A 21,356-nucleotide genomic window follows, 5' to 3' on the forward strand; every position below is an offset into this window, starting at 1 on the left:
CCTATTTACACAAAACTCACAAAGTACCCTTTATACTCAAGTTTATGAAAAGTCATCTCTAATAAGAGACACCAAAAAACAATTAGCAATGTTATTCAAATAAAACGCCCATTCTCCCAGTCGTGTGTTCACCTTACAGTCCCTGCAAGACAGCTCACGCTTTAATTGTTACATGTGAGAAGTTTACCTCCAGTCCTGCACATGCTCAGTGTGGTAAAGGACATGGTGTGACCGCGTTGGTTGACGTGTCATTTATTTGTTGATTGATAGCAGGTGAAGGTGTGTGCGTGACTTAAAGACCATTTGATAGACAGCTCTTTAAAGAGGTTACATACCGCCGGATGAAAAAAATCTGAAAGATGCGAATAACTTCCAGGCCTGTGGGCATGGGTGTGGGCATGTGTGTGGGCGTGGCCGTGAGTGTGTGAGCGTATGTGGGTGTGGCCGTGTGTGCGTGTGTGTCCCAGTCTTTCACCACAGTGTGTGTGTTTTCGCTAAGTAATGCATCTGTTATTTGTGGGTCCATAGTAAAAAAAGAAAAGGAAACGTTCCCGCATCCAAAGGAGAAAATTAATGTTTTGAAACTTCTGATGAAAGAGTTGAATGACCACAATTATGTGAACATTATGTTTGATCCAAAGGGGAGAGTAGACCATGCACATCCCTTGTTAATGTAATCATAAGTATGGTCTGTTCTCTGGCCCCTTGTCAGAGAATGCGTGGGCACTATCCTGGTTGAAGGACTTCCTCTAAACCCTGCACCCTCCTCCCGAACATTACCTTGTTTGCCAGGAAGCTTTTGGAGTCGCGTTGGATTTTTGCAGTCATGTGTCCTTTATAATCATTTTGACATCAAAACACTTGGAAATGACCTGACCACTGGAACACAAGCGTTGTTGACATGAGTAACCCTCGTGCTTACCAGACTGCTGTGCAAAAGAGATATCTCCTTGCAGTTTATAATTAAGAGTGTGTTCCAACTCTGCGTGCTGTAATCCTGTTGCTGCAGTTTGTTGTTGGGTTTCTGATAAGAACTCACAGTTGTCTTTTTTAACGGGTGCATGAAATGGGAGTTTAAAGAGGTCAAACTTCCTGATGAAATCTTGACCGAGACAAATGCGTTTCTATTTTATCACCGTCTTGGGCAACATGAGTTAATCATCAACTTCCAGAAGCTCCTCACATCGATGTTTGCTGCAGAAGTGTCCTTCCCTCTCCCAGGTCCCGTCCCATTTCTTCTGTACATACAGTGGTCTCTGAGACTCAGACTGGCAGACTGGCGGTATCTGAGCATCTGATCCGGAATTGAGAGCAGGTGTTGATTTCTGAGCACTTTGATGTAAAGGTCACCGCTGAGTATTAGTGTAGGTGGTTATGGAAGCGTGTTGAGTGATGACCACATGTCTCAGGAACGTCTCGCAACAGTTAAAGTACTTTAAGGAATCGACACAAGCTCCTATTTACTTTCTTGGCTGGAGTTGGATGAGAAGAGGATCCTGTCTCATGCAGATAGCTTAGCTTAGCTTACTTAGCATAAACGGCTAGCCTGACCCGGCCCAACGGGAACCTTATATGTACACGTATCTTTCAAAGGGACCTCGACTAAATCCTTTCAAGAATTTAAGGTGACTTTTTGGGGGGGGTTACAGGTCATTAGGAATGATTTTTGTTGAATTGTGTGACTTACTGTCTCCCCCCTGTGTGTTTTCTACAAGAGCTGCCAGTGATGTCCACATCTTAGACGCCAACTGAAACTCCCTGCCCGTCATGGACTCCAAGAAGCCGGCGAGCATGATACGGCATCTCCGCCAGAAGATGCCGCCGATGAAGAAGATGCCGCAGATGAAGAAGCTACCCCGCCTCCGGCGCGGCAAGACGGAGCCAAACAAGGATCTCGCTCAGCTCGATCACAACTTGGACCGTCGGATGAGCGCCTCCGTCCCCGACATACACGACATGAGGCAGCAGGACGCCGCCGACCCCGACATGAGGCAGCAGTACAACTCTCCCAGCCACAGCAGCCCCTCCGAGCCGGGAGGAGGTGGGAGTGGCCTGGTGATGAAATCGGTTGCTGGAGGAGCCGGGAGGAGTGATGCTGCACACCGTACGGGCTGGGCTTCCCAGGAGTCATTCAACGGCCTCTCTGTGGAGGAGAAGGACTCTCCAGAGACCAACTACAGACCTGCGGGTGGCACGGAGCCCAAGGGGATGATGAACAGCCCAGACCCCGCCTCTGTGGAAATATCCCAGGACAACTCACAGGTACAGACTCTGCATTTGAAATATTGAAAAAGTGTTAAAAACAACAACAATGACAGCAGAACAGTCCCACAAACACATCTATGTGATCGAACAAAGATTCAAACTTCGGCTTTGGTTTCATTTTGAAGTTATGATGTTTGTTGAATAATTTAACAATGAACATGCCAGGAGAATAAGCTTGTATAGTATTTGTGTCCTGGGAGATGAAATACGTGGCTGAGGGAACTGGCGAGTTTGTGTACATTGCTGGATGGGTGTATTTCAGGTGTGTTTACACTAGACACATACAAAGTTTGTCTTGGAGGAGGTGGAGTCAGCCAAGGGATTATTATCAAATAAGAGGTCTCTCCAAAATCAATAGTCTGCGACTGCACTGGACTGAACTCTGTCCGTTTGTGTTGCCAGGCGGCCTCATCATGGGGGCCCAACTGGCATGCTCACGTTTAGCACTCGCTACAACTCGGCTTGAGAGAATGTATTACTTAGTTCACTGTTGAGGGCAGAGAAAAGATCAGTTAGATAAAATCATCAATCTTTAAGAGAGACATCTGAAATATCCCTTCTGACAACATTCATGGCCAATGCGTCACGGTGTTGTGACCCGCAGTTATTAATTGATCACAGACTAAATAATATATGATCTTGTCATTCATGAGGTATTATTTATGCCTGTGACATTATTTCAACATCTAAGTTATCTCTCTCTCTCTCTTTCTCTGTTTCTCTGTTTCTCTCTCTCTCTCTCCTTTTCTCTCTCTCTCTCTTTTTCTCTCTCTCTCTGAATTCATGAATGAATTCGTTATGGTTCGGGCCAATCGTTAATATCTCCAGCTTTAACGCGACGTCTGAGTCAGATCAATAAACTATTCAGTCATTGTTTTCAGTAATTATATGAAAGGAGACCAGGCGTTGCAGTCTTGTGTTGCTTATGGATGTCGGCTAATAGTGACTGTTGTCTTTTGACTTGTGAGTCCTGTGATGACATGGCATTTGCTCCAGTAAGCACTTCAGTTAAGTACCCATGACATGTTGCCGTGGAGTTTATTTAGAGACATTCCTCTCCTCAATTGTAGGTTTGGGTTTAGCTTTATTTATTTGCAAAATTCAAGCAATATAATTACAAAATAAACAAACATAATAGAGGTAAATGAATATCAAAGAGGCAAACAGTCAACTGGGCACCTATATAATAGATAAATATTTTACAAAATTAAAAATATTAAATTAAGTATGCATAAAATAGACAACAAAAGATGGAAAGAAAAGAAGTGACTAACATAATTGTAATCCCTTTGTGTTTATCTTTATTAAATCAGCATTCAAATTGACACACCTTGCAGACATATACTTAATATAATTATACAGAGAAACAAGAATATCCTTTTTAGATAGATAAATGCTAATATATTTATTAAAATAATACAATTGCCATACATAGACTTCAGTAATGTGAAAATATGAATTATTCTTCCCTATATTATAAATCTGTAAATTTTGAAAGTTGTATAATATTTTTCAATACTCCCAGTTGTGATGTATCGTACTTTGTGTTCAGTGCTGATGGCAAACTGTATCGTGCTAAAAACAACAAACTAAAAAAGTGAACATCATACCTGCTGACATCAGCATATCAGCATGCTGACATCATCATAACTCCTGGATAATACACAACCTCATCAAACCAAACGAGTGATGTTCCTCTTGTTTAGAGTCTGCAGGGAGTCAAAGGCTCAGAGCTGTTGTCACTTTGAAATCCCTTTTTTATTTTTCATGACTGTTCTTTGGTGTACTGCTGTTCGGCCCCCAGGAGAAAGGATTGTTTAATAACCGCGCAGAGGATTTGTGCTGGTGGTAGAAATGTTGAAGAGTTCAGTTCCTGAAGCTTGAACCAGTCATCAGACTCTATCATCAACTGGGACTTTCCTCTTTTCTTTTCTTTTTTTTCTCAGAATACTCATATGGATTTATGAACTGTGTTTTTCTTTCTCTCCGCAGTATGACCATCATGATATCAACGGTCACGAGTTAAAAGACGGGGACATCCAACATGCAAGTGCCGCTCTTCCATTTGATTCTTTTGTTTTTCTTGTTGTGCATTGTGCTCTGGCTGAGACACACATGCACACACACACATGCACATACACACACACACACACACACATACACACACACTTGTGTCAAATTTAAGTCTGGATTATTGTGTCGTGTTCAGGACACAGTGGGGCAGTAAGCGATGTGAAGTCCAGTGCTCGGTGTTTTGAGTCATCCTGCCCTGTGTGTGTGTGGGGGAGGGGCTGCGGGTGATTCCAGCTACCGGAGGTTTATTCTCTGAACGATGGTTTGGTGTAGGGGCTTAATAAAGATTAAATAAGCCGTTGCCTGGCCATGAAGCATAGACGGCATTACAACTGCATGCAGCCTTCCGCTCAGTTTGCCTTCTACAATCTTGGATCAAAAGCAATAATAAAAACAGTAGAACTTCAAGACATAATGCAACAGGTACATTCTAGTATCATATGTCATAATGTTGTTGTTGTTTTGTAGGTTCCTCTAGCGAGAGCCAACGTGGACACTACAGATAATGTTACTTTATCGTTATAATAAACATGCACATAATTACACCTCCCCCCATTGGACTGAGATCCATCTCAATACCTTCTATATCCCGACCGAAATGCATGTAGCAACAATCACAAGCTGTCTAGCACTAAAGTATGGCCAGATGTGTAACTTCTGCATAAACATTTTTTTCTTATTGCGGTATGGAGGGGTGTTAAAAAGAGTGCGGTTTTAGAATCTGCACTGAAAACCGAGTGCACTTGTTCAGAAAGTCTCGATCCAATGCAGTGCTCGTCGCACTGAAACTACTGACACTAATGTACCGTTTTCGTGTCCAGTATGAAACGGGCAACGAGTCCCACATGTCGGACAGCGCCGGGGACCACCTCATGTCCTTCCTGCTCACCATCAACCTGAAGGAAGGACACAACCTGGTCATCAGGGACCGCTGTGGTAAGAGCCTCTTAACGCTATCACTGTCAGGGCTTCACTATCAACTCCCACTCTACTAGCTTCATCCTCTGTGTGATGATGACGATGATGTTACACAACACGGATCTGCAAGGAAAGGACACGGATTGTTTTACAAAGGAAGAATTGAATACAGCAGTTCTTTCTTTGTGTAGTCCTGTTTGCATGTAGTCTGTATTCAAACAACACTGAATCAACATGACTGAACAAGGAAGCTGGGTCAATGGAAAACATACGGCAGGGTATATCAATATCAGAAGCTCAGTCGCGGATTTATAATCACTTTACCTTCCTGTCATAAATCAAAAAATAATACTTTATCATTTTAACTTCCCTGCTTGTCGATCAACTGTTTCCACGTTGGTCTTACTCTTCTATTCCGGTCCCCCTTTGACACTTGCTTTACATTTTTTTTTCACATTTCGTCAACTATGTCATCTTGAGCCGTGAACCTTTCTGCCCCAGTGAGTAAGTGCCACAGCTGTCGTACAATACGTGCATTCAACTGGGAAAACAAACAAGAATTAAGAAAGTACAATTTATTCAAGAAAGCCAAACTACAAAATGCTTTAAGTAAGTGCCATTAAGTAATCATCATCATCATCGTCATCATTTCAAAATCGCAGCATTCTGTATTGCGTCTGACAAAACACACTTTCCTTATTGCGGTCTGGTCACCTAAATCTACCACACTTTTAAGCTTGTTTGGTGCCCAGCAGGGGGTTTTGGAGCGAGGACGTCCTCGTCTCTGAGCTCCGTTGACCTCAGTTGGTGTGTTTTAGCCTCAGTTTGTTTATGGTGGCCAGGAGTGCCTCGTTTGGTTACATACAACGTTATTGACTCCAGGGACAACACCGCCGAATGTCGGGTTGTCTGTGAAGCTCCAATAACAGCCGGGCCAGGATTCCAAACTGCATATTTGAACCTGTCTGAGCTGCACCCTACATTCGTCAAAGCGGGCCTTTCACAAGAGGCATTTGTTTGGATTACATTTCCTCTCTCGTTGGCTTTGTGTTGTCACACCTGGCCTGGTTGTGAAAGGACATGATGAGAAAGATAATGCAGAACATTATTGTGGATGAAGGCGCAGGAGGATTTGGTTTCCCCTGCATTATTGTTAAGACCGTAGTGCTTTTAAAAGCAGTGCATTAACGACGCTTTTGTTTTGCTGCGGTTTGATCAGATTATATAATCTGCCCGAGTAGCATACACTGACAGCTGTCTGCTGATGGGCATGATTCCCCCTCTGTCCAGCATTGTTGTCCTTGTTTACCTCTTATGTCTATTTCTGTTTACATTTCAAGGATCGAAAAAGTTCCTCTGATTCTGACATCCATGAACTGATTGGTGGACTGCTGCCCTCAGCTGGTTGATTGTCAGAATAGCTAGAAAGCCACACGATTGTACTGGCTTTGAACATTAGTTGGGCCGAGCAGCATCAAATGTAAGATGTGAAAGTGTAAAACATTTTATGAATCCTGGTATAGTCACCGTCCTATGTTGTCTTATCTAAGTGTGATACAGTAGTCATGACGCACTCATGAACCCTCAGATGGAGTTTTCGGCTGTTGTCACCTTTCACAATGGAAGCCAAAATGCGATTGGCTATTGATTCAGGAAGCTGTGGCCCCATCGGCTGGGGAGGAAAGAAACCACATCCTCCACATAGACACATCAGAGAGATGACACTACGGGCAGGCTGGTCCTCCTTTTCACTGTAAACCTGCACATTTACGAAGAAGTGAAGAAACCAGGGTAACATGTCATCTGTAGTCATCACTGTCCATCACAGGGACAAGTCCACCCTGCTCTTGGAAGACAGAGGGAAAATAGACAGATAGTGATGTCCTTAATTCTGTCAACCTGTCACTATGGCTTCGTTTAGGTCTGATTAATCAATTCAGCTAATAAGATCCTAAAAGCCATATTAATATTATTATTATTCAGTCTGAATTACCAGCTGCAGTGGGGTCTGTCAGATCTCCATCACCAAATCCAGCAGGCGGGTTCAGTAAATAATCCACGCTGCACTGTTTTGTGTTCTATCAATCGTCGCCAGGTACCAGCGACCCGTACGTGAAATTCAAATTGGACGGGAAGATGATCCACAAAAGCAAAGTGGCTTACAAGAACCTCAACCCCACATGGAATGAGACCTTCTCCCTGCATGTGAAGGACCTGCACCACAACCTGTACATCAAGGTAACTACAAGTTCATCATTTTACAGCAGGAAAGTGGTGCTGTTGTATTCGTGCTGCAGCCGAGGTGCTAACTCTGTTAGCTCCACAGCCATGCGTGCATCAGGGAAGTTCAACGTGCGGCCATGTTTCACCACTGCATCACCATGGTGGTCTCCATGATGCTCTCTGCATGAACTCTCTCTCTCTGTGTTGGTGTTTGCAGGTGTACGACCGTAATCTGACCACTGATGACTTCATGGGCTCCGCCAGCGTCGCCCTCAGTGATCTGGAGATAGATAAGTGAGTGGCTCAGTGGTGGACTGTCAGAGGGCGCATTGTGTGGCTATTCTCTGATTCTGGGATCTTGAGTTTGAAGAAGAAAAAAAGAATCTGACGACAATGTATCAGGACTATTCTTAAAATGTTGTCCATCTCTTCTTTCATCGGGCCTTTTTCTTATATTTGTTCTCCAATGACAACGAAGCAAATTAATGGACCATTGAGACATAACAAATAATTTCTTAAGCTATCATTATGTAGCCATAATATATACTTAGTGGGACAGACTGCAGTTGACAAATAAACTCCTTGATGCTCTCTAGTGGACAAACGAAGTAGTGTAATCTAAAATTACCTCTCTCTCTCTCTCTCTATATATATGTATATGTATATATATATATATACTTTCCTTTCTTATGATTTGTTGGCTGAAATATATTGTAATAACTATAGTTCTTCTATAAACTATAAACCAATATATTATTTGGCTGTATAATTCAATTTAGAGTTTGTAATAAAGCAGTTTTTTTTACAACCTTTTGGTTTTACAACCTTTTGGTTTGTGTGTATTGGTACGTTCTTGAAAACCACTCACCCAGACAACTTCACACCGTCCTTGATTCCTGAGCTGTACACATGCCAAGTGTTATGGCGCCGTACGTGATGGCTGCTGTGTTGCGAGCTCCCGGATTTTGTAGTAGTTTTTTGTTATTTATTCTTCTTATTGCGACTATTTTTGCACAAAACGTTAGCAGCCAGTTAACGTACGACAGATGCACACTTCTGGAGATTGGATCGGCAGTTGCTCGCCGCCTACCAGAGTTTTTCAACTCTTACTCGGACGTCCCGCCAGGAACAGTAGCGGAACTATCTCCGTCCATTTTAGGCGCGATCTCACGCATAGCGTCGCCGACGGAGGGCGAAGCGAGCTGGCGTGCTGGTCAGGCTGAGACGTCGAGCCAATCGACCCCCACTACCCACCATTTTACTGGCAAATGTACAGTCTTTGGACAATAAGCTATGCGAGCTACAGGCTCGCATTCAATTCCACCGGGAAACTAAGGACAACTGCATCATCTGCCTTACGGAGACATGGATGTCGGAGGAGGTTGCCGACTCAGCCATCGAGCCGGCAGGATTTTCCGTCCACCGCGCGGACAGAACAAAGACTCTCTCTGGTAAAGATCGTGGAGGGGGGGTATGTCTCATGATAAACAGATCTTGGTGCAACCAAAGTCATGTACATACTCTCAAGTCGTTCTGTTCCCCGGACCTGGAGTACCTAATGCTCATGTGTCGACCATTCTGGCTACGGGAGTTTACAGCAGTCACCGTAACTGCTGTGTACATTCCGCCTCAAGCTAACACGGACATAGCGCTGAAGGAACTCTACGGGCGATCAGCGAGCAGGAGTCGGCACACCCGAGGCTGCTTTCATTGTGGCGGGGACTTCAACAAAGCGAACCTGAAGAAAGTTCTCCGAGTTCTACCAACACATAACAAGCAACACGCTGGGGAGCGGATTCTCGACCACTGCTACACTCCCTTCCGGGATGGATACAAAGCCCTCCTCCGCCCACCGTTCGGCAAATCGGACCACCGCTCCATCCAACTACTCCCCGCCTAGAGGCAGAAGCTGAAGCAGCAACCAATCGCTGTGAAGGAAGTGCAACGCTGGTCGGACCAATCGGAGTCTATGCTACAGGACTGTTTTGAACGTGCTGACTGGGATGTGTTCAGGGTCGCGTCGGACAACAACGTCAGTGAGTACGCGTCCTCAGTCACCGGGTTCATCAAGAAATGCATAGATGACGTTGTTCCTACCAAGTCGGTTCGGATCTATCCCAACCAGAAACCGTGGATAAATGGCGATGTTCGCTGCACTCAAGCGCGTAACACCGCCTTTGACTCGGGAATATGGCGGAATACAAAGAGCCGCTACGACCTCCGTAAGACCATCGGCTCTGCCAAGCGGGAGTTCAGGAACAAGGTGGAGGAAAAGCTCAAGAGCCATGACGTGAGAGGTGTGTGGAAGGGGCTACAGACAATCACGGACTTCAGAGGGAGAACCAGCGGTGAAGAGAACTCCTCTACCTCCCTCCCAGGCGAGCTAAATACATTCTTTGCTCGGTTCGACGTGAACGGCAGCCCGCCGAAGGCAGCGCTGCCCGAGGAGACCAGCCTGCTGATCATCTCAGAGGCTGACGTGCGCAGAGCCTTCAGCGGGTGGACATCCGAAGGCGGTAGGTCCCGACCACATCACGGGACGCGCCCTCAGAGCATGTGCAGACCAGTTGGCAGGAGTCTTCGCAGACATCTTCAACCTCTCCCTGTCCCAGGCTGTTGTTCCTGAGAGCTTCAAGATGTCCACCATTGTGCCTGTCCCCAAACACCCCAAGGTAACCTGCCTGAATGACTGGAGACCCGTAGCCCTCACCTCGATTGTCAGTAAATGCTTGAGAGGTTGGTCAAGGACTTCATTTGTTCCATGTTGCCTGCCACGCTGGACCCATGGCAATTTGCATATCGTCAAAACAGATCCACCGACGACGCATTGCCATGGCACTTCACACCGCCCTTTCCCACCTGGAGGAGGAACTGTTGTGTGCGAATGCTGGTTGTGGACTACAGCTCAGCGTTCAACACTATTGTTCCCGCCAAGCTCGACACCAAGCTCAGAGGTCTAGGCCTGCACTCTACCATGTGCAGCTGGATACTGGACTTCCTGTCGGGCCGCCAGGTGGTGAGGATGGGCAGTACCACCTCAGAGCCGCTGACCCTCAACACGGGAGCCCTCAGGATGCGTGTTGAGCCCTCCTCTACTCCCTGTACACCCACGACTGCACGGCCATGCACAGCTCCAACGTCATCATCAAGTTTGCTGACGACACAACAGTGTTGGGGCTGATCACCGGCGACGGCGAGACAGCCTATAGGGAGGAGGTTGGATCACTGGTACAGTGGTGCCAGGAGAACAGCCTCGTCCTCAACGTCAAGAAGACCAAGGAGCTGATCGTGGACTACAGGAAGCGGAGAGGAGAGCACACCCCCATCTCCATAGACGGAGTTGCAGTAGAGAGGTCAGCAGCTTCAAGTTCCTCGGCGTGCACATCTCCGAGGACCTCACATGGACCACGCACACCACTCACGTGGTGAAAAGGGCCCAACAACGCCTGTATTTCCTTAGGCGACTGAGGAAATTCAACATGGCCCCCGCATCCTCAGACAACTTCACACCGCCCTGATTCCTGAGCTGTACACATGCCAAGTGTTATGGCGCCAGACGTGATGGCTGCTGTGTTGCGAGCTCCCGGATTTTGTAGTAGTTTTTGTTATTTATTCTTCTTATTATGACTATTTTTGCACAAAACGTTAGCAGCCAGTTAACGCACGACAGATGCACACTTCTGGAGATTGATCGCAGTTGCTCGCCGCCTACCAGAGTTTTTCAACTCTTACCGGACGCCCCGCCAGGAACAGTAGCGGAACTATCTCCGTCCATTTTAGGCGCGATTCACGCAAGCGCCGCCGACGGAGGGGAAGCGAGCTGGCGTGCTGGTCAGGCTGAGACGTCGAGCCAATCGACCCCACTACCCACCATTTTACTGGCAAATGTACAGTCTTTGGACAATAAGCTATGCGAGCTACAGGCTCGCATTCAATTCCACCGGAAACTAAGGACAACTGCATCATCTGCCTTACGGAGACATGGATGTCGGAGGAGGTTGCCGACTCAGCCATCGAGCCGGCAGGATTTTCCGTCCACCGCATGACAGAACAAAGACTCTCTCTGGTAAAGATCGTGGAGGGGTATGTCTCATGATAAACAGATCTTGGTGCAACCAAAGTCATGTACATACTCTCAAGTCGTTCTGTTCCCCTGACCTGGAGTACCTAATGCTCATGTGTCGACCATTCTGGCTACCGCTGGAGTTTACAGCAGTCACCGTAACTGCTGTGTACATTCCGCCTCAAGCTAACACGGACATAGCGCTGAAGGAACTCTACGGGGCGATCAGCGAGCAGGAGTCGGCACACCCCGAGGCTGCTTTCATTGTGGCTGGGGACTTCAACAAAGCGAACCTGTAGAACGCTCTCCCGTAGTTCTACCAACACATAACAAGCAACACGCTGGGGAGCGGATTCTCGACCACTGCTACACTCCCTTCCGGATGGATACAAAGCCCTCCTCCGCCCACCGCTCGGCAAATCGGACCACCGCTCCATCCAACTACTCCCCGCCTAGAGGCAGAAGCTGAAGCAGCAACCAATCGCTGTGAAGGAAGTGCAACGCTGGTCGGACCAATCGGAGTCTATGCTACAGGACTGTTTTGAACGTGCTGACTGGGATGTGTTCAGGGTCGCGTCGGACAACAACGACAGTGAGTACGCGTCCTCAGTCACCGGGTTCATCAAGAAATGCATAGATGACGTTGTTCCTACCAAGTCGGTTCGGATCTATCCCAACCAGAAACCGTGGATAAATGGCGATGTTCGCTGCACTCCGACGCGTAACACCGCCTTTGACCGGGAATATGGCGGATTACAAACGAGCCCGCTACGACCTCCGTAAGACCATCGGCTCTGCCAAGCGGGAGCTCAGGAACAAGGTGGAGGAAAAGCTCAAGAGCCATGACGTGAGAGGTGTGTGGAAGGGCTCAGACAATCACGGACTTCAGAGGGAGAACCAGCGTGAAGAGAACTCCTCTACCTCCCTCCCAGGCGAAGCTAAATACATTCTTTGCTCGGTTCGACGTGACGGCAGCCCACAAGGCAGCGCTGCCGAGGAGACCAGCCTGCTGATCATCTCAGAGGCTGACGTGCGCAGAGCCTTCAAGCGGGTGGACATCCGGAAGGCGGCAGGTCCCGACCATCCCGGGCGCGCCTCAGAGCATGTGCAGACCAGTTGGCAGGAGTCTTCGCAGACATCTTCAACCTCTCCCTGTCCCAGGCTGTTGTTCCTGAGAGCTTCAAGATGTCCACCATTGTGCCTGTCCCCAAACACCCCAAGGTAACCTGCCTGAATGACTGAGACCCGTAGCCCTCACCTCGATTGTCAGTAAATGCTTGAGAGGTTGGTCAAGGACTTCATTTGTTCCATGTTGCCTGCCACGCTGGACCCATGGCAATTTGCATATCGTCAAAACAGATCCACCGGACGCATTGCTATGGCACTTCACATCGCCCTTTCCCACCTGGAGGGAGGAACTGTTGTGTGCGAATGCTGGTTGTGGACTACAGCTCAGCGCTCAACACTATTGTTCCCGCCAAGCTCGACACCAAGCTCAGAGGTCTAGGCCTGCACTCTACCATGTGCAGCTGGATACTGACTTCCTGTTGGGCCGCCGCCAGGTGGTGAGGATGGGCAGTACCACCTCAGAGCCGCTGACCCTCAACACGGGAGCCCCTCAGGGATGCGTGTTGAGCCCTCTCCTCTACTCCCTGTACACCCACGACTGCACGGCCATGCACAGCTCCAACGCCATCATCAAGTTTGCTGATGACACAACAGTGTTGGGGCTGATCACCGTCGACTACGAGACAGCCTACAGGGAGGAGGTTGGATCACTGGTACAGTGGTGCCAGGAGAACAGCCTCGTCCTCAACGTCAAGAAGACCAAGGAGCTGATCGTGACATGCAGCCAACGGAGAGGAGAGCACACCACCATCTCGAGAGACGGAGTTGCAGTAGAGAGGTCAGCAGCTTCAAGTTCCTCCGTGCACATCTCCGAGGACCTCACATGGACCACGCCACCACTCACGTGGTGAAAAGGGCCCAACAACGCCTGTATTTCCTTAGGCGACTGAGGAAATTCAACATGGCCCCCCGCATCCTCAGAACATACTACACCAGTACCATCGAGAGTGTTCTGACAGGTTGCATCACCGTCTGGTACGGGAACTGCACCGCCCTGGAGCGTAGGGCACTACAGAGGGTGGTGCGGTCGTCACAGTACATCGTTGGAGGTGAGCTTCCCTCCATCCTGGACATATACACCAGGCGGTGCGTGGCCAGGGCCAAACGGATGATGAAAGACAATAACCACCCCGGCCACAAACTGTTCACCCTTCTACCGTCAGGCAGGCGATACCGCAGTATCAAGTGCCGCACAAACAGACTGAGGGACAGCTTCTTCAGTCAGGCCATCAGGCTGCTGAACAAGGACTGAGACCCTCATTAACACTATACACCAGAACATATTCTGTGAATATCTATGGCCATGGTGTATATTTTATTACATTGTTTTTTATGTATATATATATTGTATATATATATTGTATATATATACATATATATATATATTGTCTCAAAAAAGTGTATATTTTATTACATTGTTTTATATATATATATTGTCATGATGTATATTCTATTACATTGTTTTATATATATATATTGTTAATACTTTCTTATTTTTTTTGTGTGGATATTGTATAGTTTATTCTCATTCTTATTCTTTTTTTAGTCTGCTACTGCTGTCGGGTGTTTTGCACATAAGAATTTCACAAACCGATTATACTTGTATAAAAGGGGATGTGACAATAAAAACTTGAAACTTGAAACTTGAAACTTGATGTCATCTTTTTTGACAGAGAGTTCTTCATTTTTGTAAAAACAATTTTTTTATATTTCAATCAAAGATTCGTATTTTTTTATTGTGTCTCCAAGTTGTTGAATTATCTTGTTTTTCACAAGCAAAAGGCAAAGATTAGAACAAGATTACAACCCTTTTCCCCCCAGAAATGTTTTTTTTCTGCTTTATTATCCTGTAACTTAAATTTGAGATTAAACCGTCTCCTTTTCTTTCAGGCACAGCGAGATGTCTTTGCCCTTGAGCGACCCGAACAGCATGGAAGACGACATGGGCAACATTCTGCTGGACATATGTCTGTCCCACCGAGACGGAGACAAAAAGCACAATGTAAATAAATAACGGGAGGACACTTGTCCTGCGTTGTATTTATTGCACATGCATGGTTTTCCCAGTGTTTCTGTCCATGTCCTAACCCCAGTGTCATTTTGTTTTGTTGTTAACATGCATGCTCCTGTCGGCAGCGGTGGGCCCAAAAAAGAAGTTTTACGGTATGCTGGAGGGAACACACGAGCGGCTGATGGAAAAGAAAGAGCAACATTTTGTTGAGTTCGAGCTGTAGTTGATCATTTTGTCTCTTTGCACAAGAGGGCAGCAAATCACCATGTTGTCGTTTAAAGAAATGTCTATTGCACCAAATTAGATCAGACAATTATCTCCAGTAATTGTGAGATTAAGCATTCAGTGGTCACTGAGGTACTTTATACCTAAAGCATGTTTTGTGCACGGAAAAACAGAAGGACTCTGGTTGCATATGACTCATCCGGCACCAAGGGTCAGCCGTTTCCGCCAGAAAGAAGTCCTCATGTAATCTGATCTAACATCATCCATCTTATTTTCCAGAGACTGACGTTTAAGAAGGAAGTTTATGTCCAAAAGTGTGCTGTGGTCGTATGCTGTTAGTGCCGATGTGTTTGTGGCAAAGAAACATTAAAAATAAACACAAAACTAAAGAGCGCACAATCTCAGCTATTCTGCATCTCACATGACCATATCACATCGGCCACTGACACTAACTGTGTTCTGCCTCGTGCCGCCTGTTAATTGAAACATGACTTTTCTGCCGACGCATGTGACAGAACGGATTCAGTCGGGGCGTCACTGTCGGCTGGATCTGGCTTAATTGAATCTGGGTTAAATATATCTCCCTACAGTGTGGCGTCTTCATGTAAGATTTCAGCTAATTATCTGACAATATGGCTCCCTTTTATATCTGGAAGAAAGACGCTGCTTTGCATTGTAGCGACTGCAGGCTTTCCCTAATCTCTGTGAACTGAAGGGACAATTCGGCTCTCTTTTCACTGGAGGAGGATAATGCTGCTTCATTCAGCTGTCTCTCCAATGGTCGCTTGTTGTAAAAAAAAGCCCCCCAAAAAAAGAAAGCAACGATTCGCATCAATGTCACTATCCGATAGTAGCTTTCTATTTTACCGGTGGCAATCCCCATTTTATTTACCGCACTGGTCTGTGTTTTGTTGCCCGTCTGCATGATGCATGCACGCATCCTTAGGAGTATTGAGAAGGAGATAATGGATTGGTACATACACATCCTGGTGTTGCATATTAATGATATATTTGCTTTCTGGATCTCTTTAACCCCCTTTTCCCCATGTTTGAAATCCCAGTTGGGACCCAATTCTCATTCTCTTAGCCTTCATCATCATCATCATCATTCAGAGTCACTGAAGAAGAGTCAGGTATGGACCTCCGTTGTGACGGTGATTCTGGTCGAGGGTCAGGAACTGCCACTGGACACTCATGGAGCTCAGCTCTATGTTCGCTTCAGACTGGGGGAGCAGAGACACAAGAGCAAGGTACTGGAGGACGGACTAACGCTTTTCATCTCCCCCCCTCCTCTTCTCGAATTGTGCTTGTTCTAAAATGTTTTGATGGATGTATTTGTTTACCTATAAATGTAAATATCCGGTATTTTATGCAATATATCATATGTATTTAGTATTTGCATTTCCATTTGCCATACTGTTCAGATTAATTACAGCGGTAGAATAAACTGTTCAAACGTGCACATGTTGGGCTTTTAATGCCCTTATAATCTCTGACGTGGTCACAGATCATGTATAATGGAGAGAGCAACGGAATGAGATGAAAAGGTATTTTGGTTTGTTTGACATGAAGCATTTTGATCACTGCTCATCCTGGCAGCTGGAGGATGTCGAGCAGTGATGCTCCTTTTTTTTCGGCGCTGTGACTGCTGTCACTGATGGACGCCTTGCTGTTCGGCAACATCATCCATTACACATCAAAGCTGCATGCTAATGAGCTGCACAGCTCCTCTCTATTCTTATGGGAAGGTCCAAGATGACAGACACAGGCTTTGTATGCCTTCATGTGCGCTGGGAATTTCTGATGCCGATTCCTGAAACTGCTCGACAACACACATGGGAGTGTTGGAAAATCGCAAACTCACAAAAGTTGTTAAAAAAGTTTTGACAAACCACAACTGGTTAATTATCTCAATAATAGGTTCTAAATATGTTATTTATTATGATGCATAACATGACAGGGAGAATAGCAGGTAGCACATGTCGTGACTGTGCTACCTGCATTTGTATTGGCTGTACTAAGCGTTCAATACATGGGAATGCATTGAAATACTACATATTATTTTGTTTTTATTCAGAATGTCGGCAAAGTGTCCAAACCTCAGTGGAAAGAGAAGTTCTCCTTCAACCAGTTCTCGGACAGGCCAGAAAACCTGGAGGTGGAGCTCTGGTCCAAGGGCGGAAGGAACGAGGAGTGTTTGGGAACGTGAGTCTGCCCTCTGAACCCGTGTGCTCGGCCTATCAAACCCAGGGTGTCTCAGTGAACTGTCAGATGTCGAGAGTCCCACCCTCGGAATGTAGCAACGGCCGACTGAGCCCCACCGTGCAGCAGCAAGCAACGCCAGAAGGACTAAGTGTATGTTCGTCTTGTGTATGTTGTAAGGGTTACAGGTACTGGAGCCCAAAAGCACGACAAACACAGGAATGCAGGAGGAGGCAGTTTACTGTATGTTTCAGGCAGGGTCAAAACCAGGTAGTCAGTCCAACAGGGCAACAAATCCAAAAAAGGGGCAGGCAAAATCTTGAGTCGGGTAAACAGGCAAACAGGGTCGTAACAGGCAGGTCAGAAAGAAACTCTAATAACGCTGGAAGGTTTGGCGGTGACACACAAGACAATCTGGCAGAGGACAAGTGGAAGTGAGGGAGCTAAATAGTGAGGGACTAATGAGGGGATGGGCTGCAGGTGAGAAGGGCGTGAGGACCAGGTGAAGGGAATGAGGGACTAATGAGGGGATGGGCTGCAGGTGAGAAGGGCGTGAGGACCAGGTGAAGGGAATGAGGGACTAATGAGGGGATGGGCTGCAGGTGAGAAGGGCGTGAGGACCAGGTGAAGGGAATGAGAGACAATCAGGTGAGGATGACAGGATCTGGAATGACAGGAGAGTTAATTAAACATGTAAGCAGGATTAATTTAACTAGGAAGGTGGGGAATTCGTGACATATGTGGTGTCTGCTCACGCACCATCTTGCTTTTATGCCTGTATGTGTGTGTACCCGTGCGTATGTGTGTCACCATGCATGTCTATGCAGGAAGCATCTACATTTTTTTATTTGCACGACTGCAACTATAACTGTGTGTGTGAGTGTGTGTGTTTGTGTGCCGCAGTATGTGAAGGCCTGTGTTTGTGTGTGCAGGAGTAACGTTGAACTGTCCAGGATACCATTCAATCATAGGCAGCTCTTCACACACGCCATGGACCATGGGAAAGGGCACTTGATCTTCTTGGTCACAGTGAACAAGTGCACTGGCGTCTCCATCTCTGACCTCTCTGCCGCGCCACTCGATGAACCTGAAGCACAACACACCCAGCTGGTCAACTATGTCAGTACCTGCACTGCTGTCTGTATTCTCTCTGTATGGTGTGGCTCCATCTCTTCACCACCTATTTCTCCCCAGTTGGAAGTGTCAGTATATCTGACACTTCCAACTGGATGGTTAGCAGACAAGGCGTTTTTTCACCTCGTGGGTCTGTGAGTCATGATGGTGGAATGTGTTCATGTATCTGTCCGTCTCTTAATGCTGTGGAGTTGAGAGCAAGGTGTCGGCAGAGTTTGAAGATGGGTGTTTGTCTGCAGTCTTTTAATGAACATTGTACCACATTGCTGGACAAAGTGGCACCTTTTAAGAAAAGGACTAGGACTGTAAACAATACTTTTCCTTGGATGAGAGACACTGTCTACTCCTGAAGACGGAAGTGTCGCAGGACAGAGCGGCTATGGAAAGCCACTGGGCTGGAGGTGCATCGCACATATCTGAAAGATCTGAGTATCTTTCAATCTTGTAGTGAAGGAAGCTAGAACTGCATATTTGCTTATATATAATTTCTTCCTCTAAGAGAAATCAGAAAATGTTGTATTGACACAATTCACAACATTGTTTCACCTCCAGTCCCTATATTACCTTGTTTTTTTGCTGATGAGTGTAATACGTTTCTCACCTATTTCATTGATAAAGTAATTGCGGTTAGGTCTGGTATTACTCCTGGGATTTGTTCAACCAACTGTAGCTCCTCACAATCTCCTACTGATCTGGACTCTTTCCAGCCTATCAGCCTACAAGAACTGATGGACTTAATTAATAAATCAAAACCATCGTCATGCCCTCTGGATATTATAAAATTTCTCTATTTCAGAAAATCCTGACAATTATTGGTCCCCCTATAATAATGATGTTTAATTATTCCTTGTCCATAGGAAGTGTCCCCTCCTATTTCAAGCATGCCATTATTAAACAAACCTAACTTCGATCCTGCCTTGTCCATAAACTACAGGCCTATATCAAAACTACCTTTTCTGTCAAAAATCCCAGAGAAATTGTGACCGGTCAACTAACTGCTGCACTTGAGAGGCACAATATGTTTGACAAGTTCCAGTCAGGGTTTTGCAAACGGCACTCAAATCAAACCGCTCTACTGAGGTTTTCAAACGACTTTATAAAGTCATCTGACGCAGGTTACTGCTCTGTTTTCGTGCTCCTTGACCTCAGTTTGGCATTTGACACCGTAGGCCATAACATCTTGATTGAGTGGCTACGTGACTGGGTGGGCATATCAGGCACAGCGTTGGAGTGGTTTTCATCATACCTCAGAAACGGAAGTTTTACTGTCTCGGCGGGAGAATTTGTGTCGGACATCTCTCCACTGTCCTGTGGAGAACCGCAGGGCTCGGTCCTAGGGCCTCTATTATTTTCTTTCTACTTATTACCCCTGGGACAAATCATCAAAGCCTATAATGTTGATTTTCATCTATATGTAGATGATATCCAACTCCATGTCTCCTTTAAACCCAGTGAAGCTGTCAGGTTAACCAGCGTCCTTGATTGTGTCACTGCTATTAAGGACTGAACAGCAGTAAATTACGTACAACTAAATGATAATAAGACGGAGGTTCTGGTTATTGCGCCTGATGTTGTTGTCTCTATGATAAAGCAGAGCATTGGTCATCTGTCCTCTGCTGTCCACCTAAAACTTCGTAATCTCGGTAATTTTTTATACATTTTTGTCTTTTGAGCACCATGTCAAGCAGCTCTCTAGATCCTGTTGCTTCCACTTAAGAAACATCAGCAAATTGAGATCTGTTTTATCTGCAGCTGAATTAGAAATGATCAAACATGCTTTTATCTCTTTTCGTATTGATTTCTCAATAAATCTGCGATAAACCGGTTGCAGGTTATACAGAATGCTGCTGCCAGAATACTGACAAAGACAAATAGACGGTCTTATACGGCCCTGATACTCAAGTCCCTTCACTGGCTCCCTGTAGAGCATAGGATCCACTTTAAAATCCTCACTCCCATATTGAACTCTACGCGGCCAAACTCATTCATCCGAGGCTGAACTCCATCACCCGTATTCAACAGCCCGCCATCTCAGATCCAACCTCCAAAACCTTCTGTCAGTCCCTCATACTTGTTTTAAAACTCGTGGTGAGCTTTTGAGGCGGTAGCACCAACGCTGTGGAATGCTCTGCCGGCACCCCGAAGGTTTTCAGATTCAATAGTATTATTTTAACTCCATCTCAAAGCATACCTGTTTACACTGGCATTTGATTGATTTAAACATCTTATGGCCTGCTTTTATCTTCTCTGTTTGTTTATTTATTTCATTGCACCATCTTTTTACTGTGTATTGTACTTTGCTCTTTAAACTGTTTTGGCCCCTGTTATTGACAAATTGTTTTAATTGACTACTCTACTGCACGTTGTCACACTTTTTCTGTGATAAGTGCAATATAAATAAACTTTACTTACTTATGTAATCCCATCAAGATGGTCTGTAGTTATCAGGAACATCTCTTTCCTCCATTTGGAATCTTCGTCAGTCTGAAGATGGTTAATTAGGGCAAGTGAAAGCCCACTGCAACTGGAGATTAAAATGAAGAGAGAGGCGTGTATGGTAATCTGTGATAATGAAGTGAGCATTTGGTCCAAACCTATAAGTAGTTATCGTCTGAAGCTGATAAAACGTGCTTCGATTTTACAATTGGGCGGTGGGGGGTGAACTTTAAAAAAAAAAAGGGTTCACAACATTTAACTTGTTCTGCTCCCAGGGTTACTGCTGTACTCTCCGAGTTGAGAGGCCAAGAGAGGGCAGTATCTGCCAGGCAATGCGCTGGGAGTTGGTAACAAAGATGTGTGCCTTTTCAGCGTTGAGCTGAAGGTTTTGACATCCTATCTCATGTACTGCGAAGGTCTGTTGTGTTGTCTTAAAGATCCACATTGAAAAGAAAAGAGATCCAACTTGAACCCCACAATAAACCATGCTTCATGATGTACAAATGGGAGGGGAGATACATATGTATGACACCAGTGAAGATAACCGACCATTACAATCTGTGTTAATAGATGCTGTTATCAAAAGCTGCACTTAAAGTCCAATCTCTTTCCTTGAGAAGGATAATCAATCACGGCAATGCAATTAGGAGCAAGGCCTGTTTTGAGAACATATGTCTT

General features: G+C 45.8%; 1 protein-coding gene across 1 annotated transcript in view; it reads left to right on the top strand.

Annotated features, from left to right (window-relative positions):
• Window positions 1-21,356, top strand: part of LOC130192414 (multiple C2 and transmembrane domain-containing protein 2-like) — a 47,179-nt gene that overhangs the window by 13,883 nt on the left and 11,940 nt on the right. Inside the window, exons 2-11 of the mRNA XM_056412394.1 lie at window positions 1,716-2,262; window positions 4,258-4,311; window positions 5,160-5,274; window positions 7,352-7,494; window positions 7,697-7,773; window positions 14,561-14,672; window positions 14,824-14,825; window positions 15,994-16,156; window positions 16,984-17,111; window positions 18,041-18,227. Coding sequence (XP_056268369.1) covers window positions 1,768-2,262; window positions 4,258-4,311; window positions 5,160-5,274; window positions 7,352-7,494; window positions 7,697-7,773; window positions 14,561-14,672; window positions 14,824-14,825; window positions 15,994-16,156; window positions 16,984-17,111; window positions 18,041-18,227 — 1,476 coding nt within the window. The 5' untranslated portion in view covers window positions 1,716-1,767. The remainder of the gene's footprint in view (window positions 1-1,715; window positions 2,263-4,257; window positions 4,312-5,159; window positions 5,275-7,351; window positions 7,495-7,696; window positions 7,774-14,560; window positions 14,673-14,823; window positions 14,826-15,993; window positions 16,157-16,983; window positions 17,112-18,040; window positions 18,228-21,356) is intronic.

Source organism: Pseudoliparis swirei, chromosome 4 (assembly GCF_029220125.1).
Source record: "Pseudoliparis swirei isolate HS2019 ecotype Mariana Trench chromosome 4, NWPU_hadal_v1, whole genome shotgun sequence".
Classification (NCBI taxonomy): Eukaryota; Metazoa; Chordata; class Actinopteri; order Perciformes; family Liparidae; genus Pseudoliparis; species Pseudoliparis swirei.